At 47.3% G+C, this 20,791-nt stretch overlaps 1 protein-coding gene across 4 annotated transcripts in view; it reads left to right on the top strand.

Moving 5' to 3' along the window:
• Window positions 1–20,791, top strand: part of LOC142585381 (uncharacterized) — a 130,271-nt gene that overhangs the window by 18,400 nt on the left and 91,080 nt on the right. The window contains exon 1 of one of the 4 annotated variants that reach the window (XM_075696108.1): window positions 10,254–10,584. The exons of the other annotated variants lie outside the window; for them this stretch is intronic. Within the exon in view, the coding sequence (XP_075552223.1) occupies window positions 10,565–10,584 (20 nt within the window). The 5' untranslated portion in view covers window positions 10,254–10,564. Of the gene's footprint in view, window positions 1–10,253; window positions 10,585–20,791 lie in introns of those variants that run through there. 4 annotated transcript variants of the gene reach the window in all.

Raw genomic sequence — 20,791 nt, 5'->3', positions numbered from 1 at the left:
TTGTCCGCAGTTCCATTAACGCTGCGAACCGGGTGCTTCCAAGTCACGAACGGCATGCGCGTTATCAGCATGACAGAGCATTCTCGACAGGAAAGTAGCGAGCGCAGCGTTTTCAGGAAAGTAAACGCAAGCAAGACAGATGACGATTATCGCTGTGTGGCAAGATGCGACCCAAAGGGTGTGTGCATTTGTTTAAGAGTGTATGACTAACGCGAATACAATAAAAGCAAGTGCTCGTGCAATTAAATTATGTCTGCCAAGGGTATACAGCAGGCAACGACCTGCGCTTTATTTATCATTTCTCATACGACAGTACAAAGACTCAGTTGAGCATAAATGCGTCTGTTTCACTTGTCTCCGTATGCTTTCTAAAGCCGTCCTTGAGTCCAACATGCGCTGCCAATAAGCCCGAAAATCAAAGGCTCTCAAATGAGTGACGTACGACGCTGAATTCTTTGTTACCTCGTTGAGAAGCGCATGAAATCAGCAGTACCAAAGATAAAACGTTTGGTCCGATGCTTACTTCTGTGGTTGTCTTAAAAACTACAAGGAGTCGAACTTAGGAGGACCGATATTTCAAACGCGTTGCTCACACTACGAGCCAGCAAAAGGCCGCACTTAACCTCGCGGGTGTGATTGCCTCATCGTCACACTTCTAATACTGGACAAAGCAACAACTCTTGGTTCACGCTCGGCCTACGCGCGTCGGATTGTGACGTCACGCACCTGGGCCAATAGTCCGTGCATTTCAGTGGGGGCAAACGGGCAATGCTTTGCGCTATCATCCTTCCCCTAGTGCACAAATTGAAAAAGAGCCCAAAGAGGTGGCTCACTGTGGCTGCGGCAGTATATGCTGCCGTGAATGAGGTCACGGGTTCGATCACCTCGAGACCGAATTCCTATGGGAGCTGACATGCAAAAACTTTAGTGCACCGAGGTTTCTGTGCCTCTGGTGGTCAAAGTAAAATCCGGCGCTCCTCAGCAACTTCGCGGCCGAACTGCGCTTTCGGCACGCAAAAAGCCTAGCAGGTCTTTATTGAAGACACGTCACCCGTTGTGGAGCAATCGGACCTATTGTTATCTGGGTAGCGTAATCGCGGCGGCAGACGGTCACGTCGGTCGGACAGTGGCTCAGGAATATTTAGCAAATGCTGCAGCACACCGGAGTCACGGAAGCTTAAGGCGTGGCTGTCGCTGTCACGTATCTTCGCCCAACGTATTTCACGGCCGTAAAAAAAAAAAAAAGAAAGATAAAGTAATCGGGTCGCGTGACTGACGTCGCGTCTTCGGCGCTGATACGCGCTATCCGCCCAGACGGAACGTTGGCGCTTTCTTTTACCGGAATAACTGATACAGGATTTTTTTCTTTTTGTAACGTTAAGTCCGTCCCGGGTATATTTATAAACACACCACGAACCATATCTCGCAGCCTGGCTACCGACGCGCGGTCGCTTTCAAATGCACCCGGCACGATTACAGCGCGAAACGGATAGCGCATATATACAGGGTCCTTCGCAGTGTAGCCGGTTTAAGGCATCTAATCGCGACGCGCAGATATGCACGGAGGCCACACGTGCGCCCTTAATCTGGCGTGCGCGGAAATCGCAAGCGCACTGCGCAAGCGATGATATCGCGATATCGCACCGTCGGCGCTGACGTATCCTGCCGGCGTATCCTGCGGACTCTACACGCGTTCACTGGCTCCGTACTCTGCGACTGCAGCACCTATCGGGCATGGGAGGCGACGCCGCTCCAAGTGTGACGTCTTTTGACGCGCAGCGAGCACGTCGGTAATGGCGGTCGTTTGGTGGTAAACACGTTGCAGTAGCGGCGACATTAAGCGTGCGATTACGGGCTTGATTTGCTGTCGACAGGGAAGGGGGGGGGGGGAGGGGCGTATAACGGAAAACGCCCGTGTGTTGAGATTTCGCCGAGTTGGTAAGGAACTCCAGATAACCGTTATAAGCCCGATGAATTATTATTATTATTATTATTATTATTATTATTATTATTAGTAGTAGTAGTAGTAGTAGTAGTAGTAGTGGTAGTATCTCAGCAACATCTTTTAGGAGCTTTAGTTTGGTGGAGGGAGCTGGTACGGCTAGAGTAATATTTTATATTGCAATATTTTACCGCTTTTTCTCCTTAACGCCACGGTTCCTGCATACCTGCTCACTATTAATGCCTTCAATAGCTATAAGTCAAGATTCACAAGGGTCATAAGAAGCGTGAGACACGTCACTGCGACAAGATGGAAGCACGCTGCAGGTTTGACCTCATTGCCGCTAGGTGGCAACACCAACCAATTAGAAGTGGAGTCCTGCTTATTGTAGCAACGCTATGGCGAAACAGAGTCACCGGATCTGTTGTGAAATAATCACTCTATATGCTCCGACTGGTATCGTGAGAGGAAGCGCAGCGCCATCAGTCGCCGGGAGGCAGACACACCTCCGCACACTGTCGCCTCCGCGGTGGGCGTTTTGGTATCTCGGGATAGATGGCGCCACTGCTTCTCCCAGTTTGCTTTTGTTCGTTTCGTTTTGTTTTTTAACTTCTGATTGCCGCCAGCTGTAGGTTTGTTCCGAACAAAGGAAAAGGCAAACACCGCACTCTGCAAGGGAGGAAACATAGCCAGATGAACCTAGCCAGGAAGCAAAGGGAGAAGGTAACAGTGAATGAAATAAAAAAGAAGCAGGTAGGAAAATTTGAAAGGAAGGAAAACTTACAGGTACCGAAGTTCGCTCGAATAACTAATGCGATACCGTCATGAGACCCTATCGTAGAATATTCATCTAACGTAATCCTCGCCACTTCTTTTACCTCGTGGTCGTCTGTGAGTAATGACGTGATATAGTGTAGCTGTCAAGCTGCCTCTGGCTACAAGTCTACAATGTCAACGCTACAACAACACAACATCTTCTTTTTGTGTACATGTAAGCCGTTGCTATCGCAATATAAACGTGTCATGCAGCTATCGCTGCAGAACTCACTACACACGGACCATGCGTATCGCTGCTTAACCTCGCACAGATTCCTATGCGTACGCGAGACGCAGCTACCACTTTATCGCAACCACCTCCACACAGTGTCGTTGCCCGTCACGTGCGTCTCTCTCTCTTTCTACGTCACACCACTGTGCCTCTCCCCCATGGGGGAAAGAAACAAAATAGGAGAGGCCCTGACGTCACGTTTTTTTGAAGCAGGAAATGCAGCCATGTTGGTGTGCCATCTCCCTTTGCGCCTCCAATCAGCTCGCCGGACCAGATGGGCGCGAGTTTTGAACTCGCACCGCTACGAGCCGCCGGAAGTGTGAGCCGCCGACGCGCGTCAAAACAAAGCCTACGAAACTTCTGTAACATATTTAGTGAAGCAGACGCGCTCCTGTGCATTTCCGTGGCACGTTGAAGAAGACGACGAAGACCCGCGCCGTGATTACTTGAGTGTCTGTCGCTGGCTGACAGTCACACCCATAGGCCCTAAGTATAACTCTCAAGCTCACACACCACGCTCCAAAGTCAGCTTGTCTCGCGAACGGAATGTGCTGGGAGAAAGACGCGGGCCGAAAAATATTATCTCACATTTCAGAGGCCGAGAGTAGCAGCGAGAGCTGGCAGGAGCGCGGTTGCTATGGCAACGTTGACGTTTGGGGTACCATTCCCAGTGCTCCTTTGCGAAAAACAGCACGTGACTTCCGACAAACTTTCTCCAACCCGTCCGTGTTGGCCGGGGCCTCTCCTACGCTTTCCTTCATCCATGCTCTCCTTCTTCCCTACTCCGTAGTCCTTCCTCCATAAGTCCGTTCGTAGAGGACATACTTCCCTACAGTGCCGAAGACCATGTTATGATATGCATATGCTTTCGCATTAAACCTTTGCGAAGGCAAATCATGCATATCTATCAGTATCGGCCCAGAGAAGCCTTTAAGTACTAAAGAGACGATTCGTTGTAGTTTTCGTTCCATTTGGAAACCACCGCATAAGTCCTGTATTATTAAGGGACTTAGCCACACGGAAACCACCCTCAGATACAAAGTAACAGGAGTGGTACACACTTCTGCATGCACGTTCAAAGTCAGCCCGACCACATCTCCATCTTGCACCGAGTCAATTAAGTGGGAGACATTGAACATTGTACATTTCATCTCCATTATCCCGCAAACACTTATGTACTGAAACGAGGAAGCTTTTGCACAGCACGGGAAGAAGATAATTTCCTCATGAACGTGTAGAACACCATGCAGAGGGACCGCAGATAACGCAGATAAGGAAGTGTCGTGCATTCTCCTCACATTTCTGCCATAGATAGGGCAAATGGTGACATATTTGGCGCAGAAGGAGACGCCCAGGCGCAGCAACTGCAGACCATTTCAGCCAGGCCAAATCCGCCTATAGCAACATCGTTACCACCAACACTACACTGCCTCTAAAATTGTTCCGCCGATCCTGCCTAGGATATACTTCTGTACATTGCCGAAGGCCAGGTTTTGATCCTCAAAATGACATAACATTCACAATCGTTCCGAATGCGCTGAGGCCTGTTCTCTTCGTCAGTCCACGTTCCAACGAGAAAATTTAAAGAGTCGTATCTCTTTGGTGACCTTATACTATAGCAACGTTAGCTCCGTATGCAAAGTAATGGCAATAATGGCAGCGTGGCGGTTTGGGGGTTCAGTTACGCAGGGTGATAAAACTAAATAAAAAATGCAATTAGAAAATACGGACCTTAGGGTGAGCTATATCATTAAACTAAAGTGCGTTTTTTTTTTAGGAATAACGGTGGGTTAAGCATTGCTGTCCAACGTTCGTGCCTTCCATATAACCAATGAAGTCCAATGAGGAAGAAAGCATCAAATAGGACTTCATCTTCAAGAGATGCGGTCAAAGGGCTGACACTAACGCTGATTCAAAGGAAACGTTTTCTCCAGTGTCATCCGCGGTCGTGACCATCCCAGCGAGAATCGGGACCCTCCCTCCACATATAACGAGATCATAAAGCACTTTTATCTAGACCGCAGAATATACAGCACACCTCACAATAAGCTCACCAGGCCTGAAGCCCTGACGTTCAGAATGCTCCAAACAAACACGTACCCCACGCAGAACAGACTACACCACTACATGCCTGACCTATACAAAACATCATATTGCGAAAATTGCCATAGCACACTAGACGTACATCACTTGCTCTGGCCTTGTGGTCGGACCCACGCAAACAAGGATCAAGACTCCGCCAGGCTACAAGACGCATTACGCAGCACGGACCTGGCGGAGCAGCTCTGGGCCGTCCAGCGAGCCCACGATGCGGCCAGGGAGTTACAACTCCCGGTCCCAACGTGGGAGTAGCCCGCTCTATGGGACCTTGCGCCCCGTAGCTCGCAGGACCTTTCTATAAAGTTACTCCATCCATCCATCCATCCATCCATCCATCCATCCATCCATCCATCCATCCATCCATCCATCCATCCATCCATCCATCCATCCATCTGCGTGACGTCCGATAATAAGCAATAGCGTGAAGCCAAATTTACAACTGAAAGACGAGACAATTAACCATGGAAGAGCGCTCTTCTCGTATTTGACGTCCAGTTGGTATTTTTGCTACGCGCTACCTCTCTTTCCATTAATAATGGCATACGCCCGAACCATTACCCAATAATGATATCATGTAACTGCAGTGGATGAAGTCATGCTTTACATATATATCGATACATTTCCCAAAGACGCTATAATTCAAACTGGGCACAAGATTCCATTGATTGCTCTTCCTGTTCTTACGAAATCGACCACGTGATAGAGCCTGGTGATAGCCGATTAGCCTTCTCTATTTGTTTTGGCGTCACAGGCTATCTGCGACGAACGTGTTATCACTGTTATCTAATCAGGCCTTGAACAGCGCTTAAGATTTAAACGTGCCGCCCCACGTGGTGTACTACTTAAGCGATTTTGTGATAAACCAGCGCTGAATTATCAGTGGAGGTTTTTATTGGCTACTATACAATCTTCTTGTTTCCAGTTGGCAAAATGTTTACAGCGACATTATAGTCTCTCGTTCTGTCGTTCATACTCTAGAGGACCAGCGTTCAGACGAAGTACACAGAAAAGAACGATATACACATTTCTCTGTCGTCGGTGCCCAGAAACACACACACACACACACACACACACACACACACACACACACACACACACACACACACACACACACACACACACACACACACACACACACACACACACACACGCACGCGCACGCGCGTACACACGCACGCACGCACGCACGCACGTACACACACACGCACGCGCGCACGCACGTACGAAAAGAAAGCCACCTGCCTAGTGTATTGAGACAGATACAAGCACGAAATTGGGGGTCACTTATTTACGTTTCCCTATCTGCGTATGGATAACCTGGTAATCAAAGAAAAAGAAACAGAACAGTGATCTCATAGACTATTTCGGAGTCAAGGGGCAGTACGTCCGATTCCTCTATCGACTGCGACAGCAATAGCCCATACAGCGATCGTTGTTTTGCTCTGCATCGCTTTGAGATGGTTTTGGCGGCGTGAGCTGTTGGTTAAGTACAACGCGGATCGCAACCTCTGTTTCAAAATGACTTTTCTTCGTGGTGCATGTGACTGGCGTCCAACAAATTTATGCCTCGACGTACTCGGTTGTCGGCGTTCACACCAGCTCTTATCATCTTTAAACGTTCCATTCCAATACAGCCAAAAGGGCACGTTTTTCAAGACACAGCATAGCAATTGTGTATACGCTCTACGTGGACACATTGTGGTTTATTTGACTAAGGCGAAGCACAATAGACGGGGCCAAATTAAGGAAGTCGACACATGGGGGACAACAAACACATTGTCGTACCCTGTGTGACATGAAAAACCACTGCAGGATTTTACCAACGGAGAAAGGTTCAAGGTACGTGATCTCGTATTTGAATGCTAGTAAAAGACATATATTTTCCTTTCATGTTTCTATCTTGCATCTTGTTTTTGTCGCACAAGTGTGCGTATATGTGTTTTGCGGAACAATAGATTGTGCAACCAGCCAGCACAGAAGCAGAGAATACTGTTTCGCCTTACATCTATCGAACTCTCTGTATGAGTCTGGCTTAGACGGTCGTCTCTAGGACCTGTGAGACATGTTGCGAAATGTGTTTGCGTTATGACGTTTTGTGCGGGCAAGACTACTCCTGCGTGTAGTGCATCTAAAGCGTGCATCCGCGTATTCGACTACATTTATATAGCAGCTCATTGTATACCATATCATAATTACCTGACACCTGCCTTTCCCTGCATCTCCCACTTCCCCTTATCCCAGTGAAAAATAGCAGGCTAGAGATACGCTCTTCGGGCCGACCTCTCCTCCTTTCTCTTCAAAAAAGTCTTCTTCTACTCCGCCTTACAAAAGGGTGCCACCACCACCACCACCACCACCACCACCACCACCATCATCATCATCATCATCATCATCATCAGCCTGGTCACGCCCACTGCAGGGCAAAGGCCTCTCCCATACTTCTCCAACAACCCCGGTCATGTACTAATTGTGGCCATGCCATGCCTGCAAACTTATCTCATCCGCCCACCTAACTTTCTGCCGCCCCCTGCTACGCTTCCCTTCCCTTGGGATCCAGTCCGTAACCCTTAATGAGCATCGGTTATCTTCCCTCCTCATTACATGTCCTGCCCATGCCCATTTTTTTTTCTTGATTTCAACTAAGATGTCATTAACTCGCGTTTGTTCCCTCACCCAATCTGCTCTTTTCTTATCCCTTAACGTTACACCTATCATTCTTCTTTCCATAGCTCGTTGCGTCGTCCTCAATTTAAGTAGAACCCTTTTCGTAAGCCTCCATGTTTCTGCCCCGTACGTGAGTACTGGTAAGACACAGCTGTTATAAACTTTTCTTTTGAGGGATAGTGGCAACCTGCTGTTCATGATCTGAGAATGCCTGCCAAACGCACCCCAGCCCATTCTTATTCTTCTGATTATTTCAGTCTCATGATCCGGATCCGCAGTCACTAGCTGTCCTAAGTAGATGCATTCCCTTACCACTTCCAGTGCCTCACTACCTATCGTAAACTGCTGTTCTATTCTGAGACTGTTAAACATTACTTTAGTTTTCTGCAGATTAATTTTTAGGCCCATCCTTCGGCTTTGCCTCTCCAGGTCAGTGAGCATGCACTGCAGTTGGTCCCCTGAGTTACTAAGCAAGGCAATATCATCAGCGAATCGCAAGTTACTAAGGTATTCTCCATCAACTTTTATCCCCAATTCTTCCCAATCCAGGTGTCTGAATACCTCCTGTAATCACGCTGTGAATAGCATTGGAGAGATCGTATCTCCCTGCCTGACGCCTTTCTTTATTGGGATTTTGTTGCTTTCTTTATGGAGGACTACAGTGGCTGTGGAGCTGCTATAGATATCTTTCAGTATTTTTACATACGGCTTTTCTACACCCTGATTCCGCAATGCCTCCATGGCTGCTGAGGTTTCGACTGAATCAAACGCTTTCTTGTAATCAATGAAAGCTATATATAAAGGTTGGTTATATTCCGCACATTTTTCTATCACTTGATTGGTAGTGTGAACATGGTCTATTTCTGAGTAGGCTTTACGGAATCCTGCCTGGTCCTTTGGTTGACGGAAGTCTAGTGTGTTCCTGATTCTATTTGCGATTACCTTAGTAAATAGTTTGTAGGCAACGGACAGTAAGCTGATCGGTCTATAATTTTTCAAGTCTTTGGCGTCCCCTTTCTTATGGATTAGGATTATGTTAGCGTTCTTCCAAGATTCCGGTACGCTCGAGGTCATGAGGCATTGCGTATACAGGGTGGCCAGTTTCTCTAGAACAATCTGTCCACCATCCTTCAACAAATCTGTTGTTACCTGATCCTCCCCAGCTGCCTTCCCCCTTTGCATATCTCCCAAGGCTTTATTTACTTCTTCCGGCGTTACCTTTGGGATTTCGAATTCCTCTGAGCTAATTTCTCTTCCATTATCTAAGGGAATCTGACTTCCCTTATTCTTCAGCTGCTTACCCCTGCCTGCAAAGTTAGTGGGAGAACAGACTCCCCCCCCTCCCCCTCATCACATACCCGCGGTATCGGCTTTAGGCTGCACAACATTCGGGATAGGCCCTGGTCCTTAGGCCGCACCATCTCCGGGACCGGCCCCACGAAGGAGGCTAGAAACACACAAAAGCGATACGAAAAAGTGGGGTACAACGCGCCAAGAGAGACGCTGTCCCTGAAAGAAGAAAGAAAGGTGCCAATATCGAACTTTCCAGCGGCGACGTGCTCAGCGCTGCTCGGGGTCGGGTCACACAAACAAGGGCTCAGATAATGCTGCTCTATTCCTGGCTTCTTGCTCGTGGCGCTGGAGAGCTATGGGCGCTTTAGCGTCAGCCCAGCACTCGAAAGCCTCTGCGAAGGTATAGTCGTAAGTCAGCATGTACTAACTAACACTCATTACATAGACGCGAGTACGAACGTGAGTCAGTGACGAGGATTGCGAGTGAACGCAAGTATACACGAACGAGCAGAACGTGCGAGTGTGAGCACGTACATCAACGCGGGACACGCTATCTGTTAGTGCGATTGGACGCGAGTGTGAAAGGAGGGGGGTGGAGGGCATGAATGCCGGGGAGCGTGAGCGAATATGTGAACGTGAGTGTGTATACCTGCGCGTATGCAGACGCGCAGATATATAATGATATCGCCATATACCAACAAGCCCAACGTGCAACTTTAGGCGTATATACAGCTGTACGGGCGCACGCGCACGTGCGTACCGGTGCTCCCAAAGCAGCAATCATTCGCTGCGTTGAGAATGTTGACCGCTGGCGTTCGCAAAAGCAGCGAGCGTGCGACCTCTCCCTCGAGTGGATTCGTCGATTGTCCGCGCGCACGAACGCACGCAAACAAAAAAAGTAAAGAAGGAACACTATAGTCGCCCGAGTTCGGCGCGGCTTCTTCGAACGTCTTCCCTGCAAGCGCATCTCTGCGCAATCCGCTGCGTTTCCAGCGCGACGTCCTTCCCGAAGTCGCAGCCGCTGCCAACGCCTATGGGCCGTCGTTATCTCTCGCCCTGTCCGACGCGGCGAGTACACACACACACACACTCGCTCGCACACACGCACGCATGCACGCACCGCAGGCTTCGAGCGCGCGCTCCGACGAGGGCAGCGCTCGACGCCCTTATCAGATAAGAGCGGGCAGCTCGCGCGGCCCTCCACGTTTCGAGCCACGCTGGCAAAGTCTCGAGGCTCGCGATGCCCCCCGGTCGTCAACGGCTCCCCGAACGCCGCCGCCTTCGGTGTCCCTCGGAGGCCGCTTCCCGTGCAAGGATCGGCGACGGCGGCGGTGGTGGTGGTGGATGTCCTCTTCGCCGCCGGTGCTCGCGTCGCCTCGTAGCTTCTAGGGCTGCGGGAAGCTGGTTCCCGTTTTCCCTCTCTCTCACTCGGCAATCCGTCATCACCTGTCCCTGCTACCTCCGTCGCCGCGGGCGCGGAGGCGGTGGCGGTCCGGATCGGCTGGAAGGGAGGAACTATGAAAGTGATCTACCTTAGGTGAGCTCAGTGCGTCTCACGCAGCGACACTTCCTGGACGCTTGAGTAGTAGTTGCATCATCGCCCCCGGCTTGTAGTTAAGCGCACCGTACACGATGCGGGACGATGAGGTATTCCGAGGAATCGCCGATTATACCTGCCCGAAGCTTGCATCAGCAGTAACCAGTGCTGCGCGACCGCCTTCAGACTAAACCCGAACGATTAGGGAGCATCTGTAGCGGCTTTGACAAACACGGGTTGTAAGGAGCAAATGCCAAAGGGGCTTTGGAAGGAAGACGCATTTAAGTTGGCACCCGTTCGAGGCGCCACGGCAAAACGTCTCCAGTACCCTCCGCAGTAGAAGAAATAAAAGTCTTTCAAGGGGTGTTCGGGTTAAGTATGACGGTTACTGTACCTGTAAGGTTCCCGGTGTGCTCACTGGGCGGACACTCTTTTTGTAGGTGAAGCTGAGTGAGCCTGCGCGTTTTGCGGATGTGGCCTTGTGATGGAGACCTTGAAACTTGAAGCGACATGCGCGTCATCAGTCCCGTCTGTTACGGCACGCTTGTCAGAGCGGCCCTCCGGAAGACTAGATTATGAAAAGAAAAAGAAAAGGTTACTGATAGAAACGATCAAAGCACGAAGTGCAAGATAACTGGCATCCAGAATGAACGAGGTTGACCAGAGCACGCGAGGGACACTGGGCTTCTTAATGACTTTCTGCATATACCCTAACGGATAACAGCTAACAGGCGAAAATGACCAAGGCACACACACACACACACACACACACACACACACACACACACACACACACACACACACACACACACACACACACACACACACACACACACACACACACGGCCAGCGTTTAAAACACTAAGTATGCGATATTTCACCTTCTCAACTCACCCAGGAATATGCACTCCTTATATGTACAGCCGGGAGCAAAAGTATACGGACGTCAGGGTCGCCGAAGAAGCCGAATAAACGGAAACACGCATAAACGGAAACTGACGAGTGCACTAGAAAATTCGTAATGCCAAGATAGCACTGCAATCTTTACTTTCAAGCTGCATTCACAGACAAAGGATCGAATTAGTTTTATCGCGCGATCCTTGGTGCATATACGTTTGCTGCTAACGGGCGTACATCTTCACTACGGAGGGAGAAACCGCAGACCGCGTTTCAAAGTTGCGAGAAAAAATGTACCACTCTTAAATTCGCGCGTGGCTTCCTGTCAAGCATGTATGCGCGTCGGTGATAATGACAAGGCGAAAGAGAACGACTCCACACAGAAGACAGCTATAGGCTTTTATCGACGAAGCATCGCCGACGCATTGCCGACGCTACAGAGCTCCAGATACCATATCGCCTTGAGAGGCGATTATCACGGAAAAGTTACCGCAAATATATATATAAAGAAACATGGACATGCTGACAGATGGTATCTGTTCCCGCTTTAGCACAACAAAGTGATGTTGCCAATGTCTATCAGCGATTCGTATGAATGCCACAAATTTGGTGCTGAGGACGCCAATAGTTGAGGTTACCTATAGCGTAGGCGTTCTATATAGCTGCGAAGCGCCGTCCGTAAACTTTAGAGCCTTTAGTATGCACACACACTTGTCAGCCTTGGTGGGATTATATATTATATACACATATTATATATGATTATATATTGTTACATGAATATGATTGTGATTATGTGTCAATGTGATTATATGAACATACGATTACACCTTTTTGCGCAAGGATATAAAGTCTCGTAATGTGGATTATCTTTTTCTTTCTGATGTTTGACCTCATCGATCTGTGTTCAAGTTAACGAAGGCCCAAGAGTGGCCAGTAAAAGCAGAATTGCAAAAAAAAAAAAGGGGGTGGGGGTGGGGTGGAACAAGCAACAGAATCAGCTAATCGCCAATGAGCGAATAAACACTACGCGATAGGGGAAGTGAGCAGTTTCATATCTCTAAGCCAAGAAATAATCGCAATAACGCCGTTCCAAAGCAGCGACGTTCCCTTCTACATGGAGCCTCCCAGGTGTACACAGCGAGCGGTATAGGGCGTTGCGCACGTGTGGATTAGTGTATGCATAGTATGGAACGGTATGGAACCCGAACGGTAAAGGGCACTTGCACATTTATTTGCACACGGTACCGTAAATTTCCGCACGACCTTGTAGAAGGAACAGTTTCTTTATTATCTATTCTGTTTACCTGGTTATTCTTCGGCTTACTTTGACCAGTAACGGCACTACTTAATCAGCCGTCCAACGCATAACGGCGTCGTAAAACACAACACCGTAAGCAGCGGGGCACTTTTCCGGTTGAGCGACGGTATCGCCACGATTGTGGTATCAGCACGGGCTATTATGCGCTATCGCTGCGAGTATCTATGTGTATACGCCATACACACGGCGATGAGGATATGGGCGTCGAGCTTAAATTCCCGAGATTAGATAGCCCGGTCATCGGCTTGCAGATGTGTTGGCCCTATCTGGGAGTGACCCGCTTATCTCTATTCTATATGCCCGGAGGGGAAAAAAATGCTTTGTAGGTTATACGATTGCCGTATGCTCGAAAGCGTTGGTATTGCGCATTTTTTTTTTTTCACCTATACGTTAACGACCTCACAGAGCGCGTAGCTCTATAGCCGTCGTGCTACGACAGAAGAGAAAGATAAATCAAAATTGAGATATATTTCGTGCTGCCGCTGCGGTGCCGATGGCGTGTTGAGGCCCCCAGCCTTTTCTTGTTAGGGACTTTCAATTGCCGATTTCACGCCTCAAGACCACATCAAAGCCCCCATATGTGTCGCACAATGCAGGGCTCAATATTTTTTTCTCGCCAGTCCGTTTTCCTTCCTCGACAACTGTATTGTATATATGTTCTTTCGGTGTTCTTTCCGATGTTAACAACAACAACAACAACAACAACAACAACAACAACAACAACAATGTTGTTTGGGTCCCGATGCCATTTCTCTTTAGAAACATCGCTGCTCTCAAAAGGACGTTATTCAGAAGAACAAACTGCGCGTCGCGAATTGGTATCTGCAAGTGCTTCGTTTTGTTGCCTTTACGCAAGCTCACTAGACTTGCCACGTCACGTAGTCACGCCACCTTTTTTAAACGCTCTGGCTCATCCGTAGAAGTGTCACCTAATCGTCAATGGCGCAGCAACCATATCTATCTATCTATCTATCTATCTATCTATCTATCTATCTATCTATCTATCTATCTATCTATCTATCTATCTATCTATCTATCTATCTATCTATCTATCTATCTATCTATCTATCTATCTATCTAATCTTTCCCACTGACAGTCTACTAGCCTCATTGACGAAACCATCGCAGGTGGCATAATATGTAAGGGGAGTATACAACTTGAAACAGCATAATGTGAGAATAGCAGAATACACATACATGAACATACTTGCTAATACACACATCTACAGTTGTCATAAAGAGGTGGTCTTCCACGTCCATATGTTATGTCACAACAGCTTACACAATACAAAAGCTCAATTCAAGGAAGCAAGCACCTATTATGAAAAGCAATAATAACCACATGGTGCGTAAAATGTGTGCGTGTGCTGCCTTGACGCAAACTTCTTGCGTTTACGTGCTAACCGTCTCCTGGAAGAAGGAATTAATTTCCAGAAGTAAGTACTGAACTAACTAGAGATCAGTTCATCGTTTCGCTATAATGACGTTCCAGAGCGATGTCTTAATTTAGACAGTTGTTCATCAGCTTCTGGCGCCTTCGCGTATGTTTTCGTGACGCTGATAACTGATTGCACTCTTATGTCAGACGCTGTCTCGGAGGGCTAGCCTAGGAAGGAAGTGCAATTAGAGCTGCATACTAGATAAGAAAAGATAAGACGCACTGTCTCTTGGAGGGGGTGGCGGTCATCTTGTATAGGCTAGAACACGGGGCAACGGCATGACTCTCCAAAGAACGTTACACTCCTGTGCACGTGAATAGACACGACCAGGTTTTTTTACCAAAAAAAAAAAGGAAAAATACTGCATCGATAAAGGCAGGGGTAAGATAGACATCGCTTCCTTCGGCTCATCTCGCAAGCCTGATGTCTGTGGAGTGGAGGAGGTGCTCAGCAGAGCATTGATCTGAATTGTTCAACGGCCGCGCTTAGTTACGCAGAGCCACGTGACTTAAGCTATTACGATCGGCTGTCCGTGCTAGGCATGCGCGAAGCGCTGTGTCGCGTTCTTGCGCCGATTGCGTCATAGCCTTCGTGCTGTTGACTTCATAGGCGGAATCATGCGCCACGTTTTGCTGCTTACGATGTGACTGACGTCGGTGCCGTTTACAAAGAAATTTTCATTGGTTTAACGTATTTACCCGCAGTACAAGTTGTTCCTCGGCAATCTACCGGCCAGAAAGTCAATCAATGAATCAATCGGCCCGTCACTCAGTCAGTTATTTAATGAATCAATCACTAGATCAATCAATCAACCATATATATATATATATATATATATATATATATATATATATATATATATATATATATATATATATATATATATATATATATATCAGCCACTCGATTGACCGACTCCCCTCCGTGCTTCTTTTTTCTCCGGTGACTAAATTCCGGTGGCTGCGTTTTTTATTTATTTATTATTATTTTTGTGCTTGCTACAATTTTCGGATGCGCTGCAACATTTAGAGCCCGGTGCATCTGGTGACGTGGTTCAAACCTCTGTCCCTCCTTGAGTAGCTCTAGCCTGCAACAAGCAATTAGCTTCAAACTATTCGCAATAGCACCGATTTCCCCGTGACTCCAACTCCCTATACATATGCGATACCATAATTCTTGCCCCCCCCCCTCCCCTTCTCCATCTCCAACCCCTCCTCCTGGCCGGTGATCGATCCCGTGATGCCCCGAAACCGCTGGGAGGCTTCTTCAAAAGCGCGTTCCCAAGAGCCTGTTATTCTCACTGCCGTCGGCGTGCTCGTACCTCCTCTCGAATGTTCACCTCATCGTCGAGCCGTGACCGATATCACAACGGCGCGGTGACAAAGGCAAAGCACGCTGAGTGCACTCGCCCAGCGGGATGCGCAGGCCAGCGCAAAGACGAGGCTACACCCCTTTCCCTCTCTTCCAACAGAGTGGTTGCGCCCGGCGCTCGACGCGCTTGTTTACGCGTGCAATCCATAGGACAGGTACACGTATAGATTAGGGGGTGTCAGGCGACCACTGTACTGTCGTCATCGCCGTCGTTGCACACCAAACGACCAACGTGAAACGGTGTACCGCGGTGAACTTAAAAAAAAAAAAAAAAAAAGCAGAGGTTTTCTGGGGATACGTTCAGCGCATATACTATATGAGGCACCCCCGTCAACAGCCTTCTGGCTGTCACAGGCTCCGGTGACGCATTAGGCTCGCAAAGAGGTCCCGCAAAGTGCCCCTCTAGCGGAAGCTGTTGTCACCACAGAATCGACCCTAACGACACCATTAACGAGCTGCAGAGCAGGCGTGGTAGTCATGGTGCGCCAGCTTTCGCTGCTTAACATAGTAATGTCTCGTTGCTTGTTGGCCAGCGTATAGTTCTGGGAGAGTGAAATGTGGAATCCAAAACCACGGAAAAAGGAGTCGAGGGTAGAACTCGTTTTGCTTGTACCTTGAAGTTTTCGCGACCGATAACTTGAATTTGTGCGAGTTATTAATTATGATATTATTTTCCCTCTTACTTCCTGGACAGGCTGAGGATAGACTAAAGTACAATCGGTGTTCTTAAGTAAGCGTTGAAAGCTCACTTTAAGACAAACCTCGGACTGCATGCAGAAAATATCGTCAGATACAGAAAACAGACGATACTAACGAAGGCTAAGGCATGATGTAAACATAGACATGCCTCATAACAAGTCCTCACATCTGGATCAAAATGTGCGCTGTTGCAGTTCATATGTTTCCGCGTTGTGGAAAATTCAGAACAGAAAGCTGTTAAATGGAAACGTCAATGCATTTCACGGCACATTCCGAGTTTGTATCTCTCGAACTTTGCGCTGCAGGCACGAATTTTCTAGCGAAATGGTTATGCTCTTTAGTACTGGCTGATTCCTATTCTACAATCACAACATGCCACTTAAAGTGATTGATCGGAAAGTTTATTAGCGAAACCTTAAGAATTAATAAATCGCATTTGCGATTATCCCACTAATGTTGATGCCCGAACTTGAAGGAGTATATATATATATATATATATATATATATATATATATATATATATATATATATATATATATATATTCCTTCAAGTTTTTTTTTTCACGACAGTTTGCATTCACGGTGGTTTTCGCCAGTGTACGTGCTGGTGTTCTTGACACCACTATTTTTTGTTTTTACACTCGCAAGTTTGTAGGGTTTGTATTCACGTTTCTGTTTCCTCTCGCTCGCTTCTTTCTCTTCTGAGAAAGCGTATAAACTGACCTCTCTGTGCTTTAAGTCGCACTCTTGATGAAGGTCGGACCCCGGCCGAAACGTCAGGAAAGTCCTGTTATGCTATTTTTCCTACGTGCTGTTTGCTATTTTTCCTGATATACGCTCCTTTAGTCTACTTATGATCGTTTTCGTACTTCAATCGATAACTTTTTTTCCCTTCTACCATCAGCACCTTAGCCTGTCCCCCAGAGCAGCCTTGTACCATTCTTGATGGCATCTACGTCATCGTCATTATCCTCATCGCATCGACACCGTCATCATCTGGCCAACTCAAGGCGAACCTCGAACTACCCGCAAGAATTTACAAGTGCAGTCCAATGTTCCTTAGAAGTGTGTCGAAATACATTATAGTATGACGAAAAACGCTAATGGTATTAAAATGGTAAAACGCTAATATGGTATTACTAGGTATTACGTTATCATTAATACGGTATTAATTGCGTAGCACAACTTGGTTGATAAAATAGATTCGTGCCAAGATGACTTCCCGTCTTTATACATAAAAAGATATAATCGCTACTTTCTCGTACCCGCCAGTGATGCAGCAACTATTGTCACTGAAATACCTATCCGAATATTTTGTTCTAGATAACAAAAAGGAAGAGAAACTTCGAGAAAAAGTAAGAGAAGCATTAGAGGCTCCACACTTTCTTGATCCCAGTTCTTGTTCTATCGCCCAGTTTATTCTTCAAACGAAAAAGCTGCTTGAGCTTTGTAAAATTTGGTTTGAATTTAGTTGCTTTGGCTTTACTCTCTTCTGTAACCGTGGCACTACGTTTTAGTCGCAGGGACGCGTTAGACTTTCTTCAAGCTACAAAACCTTCGCCACGTTCATTCCTACTTCCTTAACTATCCCTGCCATCTTTCTTCCACATTCGTGTCGGTCCGAACCCCTCAATGAATCTTCTATCTCATCTCAATGTAATTACGCACTGTTCTCCTTGTTCTCACTTATACTTTTCCAATCTCTTCGTTTAATATCTGCGCTCCTTTCTTCACTACTGATCTTTGGTTCCTACAACCGCACCTTTCTAGCCACCTTTCCCCCATTGTGGGTAGATGTCATGTTTAAGATCATCATCATCATCATCATCATCATCATCATCATGATCATCATCATCATCATCATTTACTTTGGCTCAAACAAGCTTGCCCACGAGTGTACAGAGGTTTCTGGCTTGCCGCGCCGCCAGAACGAAAGAAGCGAGAAGCAAAGTGTAGGTACGGAGGGAAGGGGGGGGGGGGAGGTGCTGCGAAGCGAGGCACTCGCAGGTCAAACACTGCCGATAAGATAAGCCGCGGGGCGTCGAGGCTGTCGCGAAAGCTGCCGATGCCGTTTCGGGCGCGCCGAATTCTTCCTTCCTTAAGCGCCATCGTCGTTTCGTCGCTGGCTCGTCGAACCAAGCTAGGGTGCGCGCACGCGAGGTGGGGACCTTCGGAGTGGGAGGAAAAAAAGAAAGAAGAGTTATCAGCGCTCGAAAAGATAAGCGGCGGACGTGGAACGGTGACTGGGCCCTCTCGTTTTGCTTGTTCGTTGGCGTTGTGTTTGCTCTCCCGACGATGCACGAGGCGATTGCTCGCCCGTAGGAAAACGCGAGGAAAAAGGCGCCCCCGCTCGCGGTACGTCGGCAGAACGAGTCGGTTCCTGCGCTACTTTCGGAGAAATAAAAAAGAAAGAAACGACAAGGAAAGGCGAACTGCCCGCAACCTTGGTTGCGCAGGCGGGCATGTGGCGCCATCTGGGGGCTGTGGCTGAAGTTACTTTCCGGGGCGGCAACATTAGAACGGCTATCGACCGCCGGTTTCATCGTTTACACCACCAGCAAGAGCAAAGTCTACTCTTCCACCGTGACGAAGAGTGCGAGACGGCCGTTGAGAATCGATTTGATTGCTACTGGAACACCGTATATACATTGCGCGTTGAAAGATGCAACGTTGGTTGGTCGTTCTCATTTTACAGTTTAAACACACACGGTTCTGCAGTTAGATGCCAACCAATGGTGAACTGGTGTTTAACATGCCGTGTGTCTCCCAGCTAACGCTAGCCAAGCCGTTCAACAAAAAAAAAAAGGGGGGGGGGGTAGTAGAAAAACACGGTGCAGGATGCAACTATCAGACCTGGTCGTCAGCGTTCTGGCAACCGGAGACCGCACGTCTTAAAATCGTGTCTCGCATCGTGTTTACTGAATAATTTTTTCCCGTTGAGTAGCCTGGCTAACGTTCACTGAGGCACCCTATATATCGCTTTCCAAGGCAGCCGGTCAGTAACCAAGAGCGCCTACGGTCGAGAAGTTCTATGCATTCAGCCAGTGCTTATTAGAATATCTATCCATATGCGTATTTCCTGGAAGATATAGTCTTCTTCCCTCGAACTGAATTTTATCATGTATGTAAAAAAAATGTGTCTAGAAGATAAAAGAGAACATTGTTATCTTCGAGTAGTCACACATTTGATATCGACATGTTTGCACAGCGCAAAAGACGAGGACTGAAGGAAGGGCACAACAGAGGCGCTGACTTCAACTGATCTTTATTATAATATCTTCAACTGATCTTATTATAATTGACTTCTTAATACACAAATCTTATTACAACTGACTTCAACTGATCTTTATTATAACGATGAGTTGAAATCAGCGCCTGTGTCGCGTTCTTCCTTCAGTCCTCGTCTTTTGCGCGGTGCAAACATGTTCATGTTCAATCACCAACTCGCCCAAGCTTGCACCTTATCACACATTGTAACCATGCATATATTGTATGATTATTTGTTGCATTTAACAGGCATGAAAATTGCTTTTAAAACTGACGGCTATGGAACAGTAGCACCAGTGGATCGAGCCAATGGCAAAGTTTAATTGTACACACAAACCACGAAGGTGGAAAAAAAAAAGGGAACAAGTGCAATTTATTCTAACTGACACCAAAGCAGGTCTACCCCTCAACGCTTGCTATAGGCTCGAGCGAAACGTTGCTTGACGCTTATAGAGGCTTGTGCACTGGCAGCCTTTAAATGTGCCTGTTGCTGTCGTTTGACGTAGAAATTTTTACTTGTTACTTGCAACGAAGTGCACGGAAAATTGAATCAGCTGTTTTGATCAGCTGTTCGCGGAAATTGGACCAGCGCAGTGCTTCCACATCTATACAACGAATAAATTTACAAGAGGACCCCCAAACACTAAACTGATGGCACGGGCCACGCAACCTTGCCACGCAAGCGTACACACAAAAGGCCGCACCACTGACCTAAGGATGACGTACCGGTCACTCTCCTTTAGAAAAGCCGTTGTAGATATATTGTGTTTGTATTGACTTTTTGTTGCGTTCAGCATACTTCCTGCTGAAATGTAATTGAACGTAGATCATGCATGATTTTTTTTCAAGGCTTTAGACCGCACTACCGTTACTGCGCAGTTGACCTTTTGTTCTGATGGTCATTTCTTCTGTTTGAAGAAGGCCTTGATAACTCTGCTTGTACTCTGCTCTCATTTTACACGTAATTTATCAGTTATGGGTCATGAGGTGTTTGATTGCGAGGGCTATCTTAACTAAAGCATCCACCCATAGGACATTGTCTGCAAGACTTCCATCAAAATGTCATGTCAATGCTTATGCACCCTTAATTCAAATTCAAAGCCTTTATTTCTCACATAAGCTATGGGCTTACTATAGAACGTATATGTGAGAGAGAACCTCAGTCTCACACTCCGGCTGTACAAACAGTGCAATTTTCTTTTAAATTATGAATATG

The sequence above is a fragment of the Dermacentor variabilis genome, chromosome 6 (assembly GCF_050947875.1).
Source record: "Dermacentor variabilis isolate Ectoservices chromosome 6, ASM5094787v1, whole genome shotgun sequence".
In the NCBI taxonomy this organism is placed as follows: Eukaryota; Metazoa; Arthropoda; class Arachnida; order Ixodida; family Ixodidae; genus Dermacentor; species Dermacentor variabilis.
The sequence above is the reverse complement of the archived record's forward strand: the minus strand, read 5'-3'. Positions and strand labels throughout refer to the sequence as shown.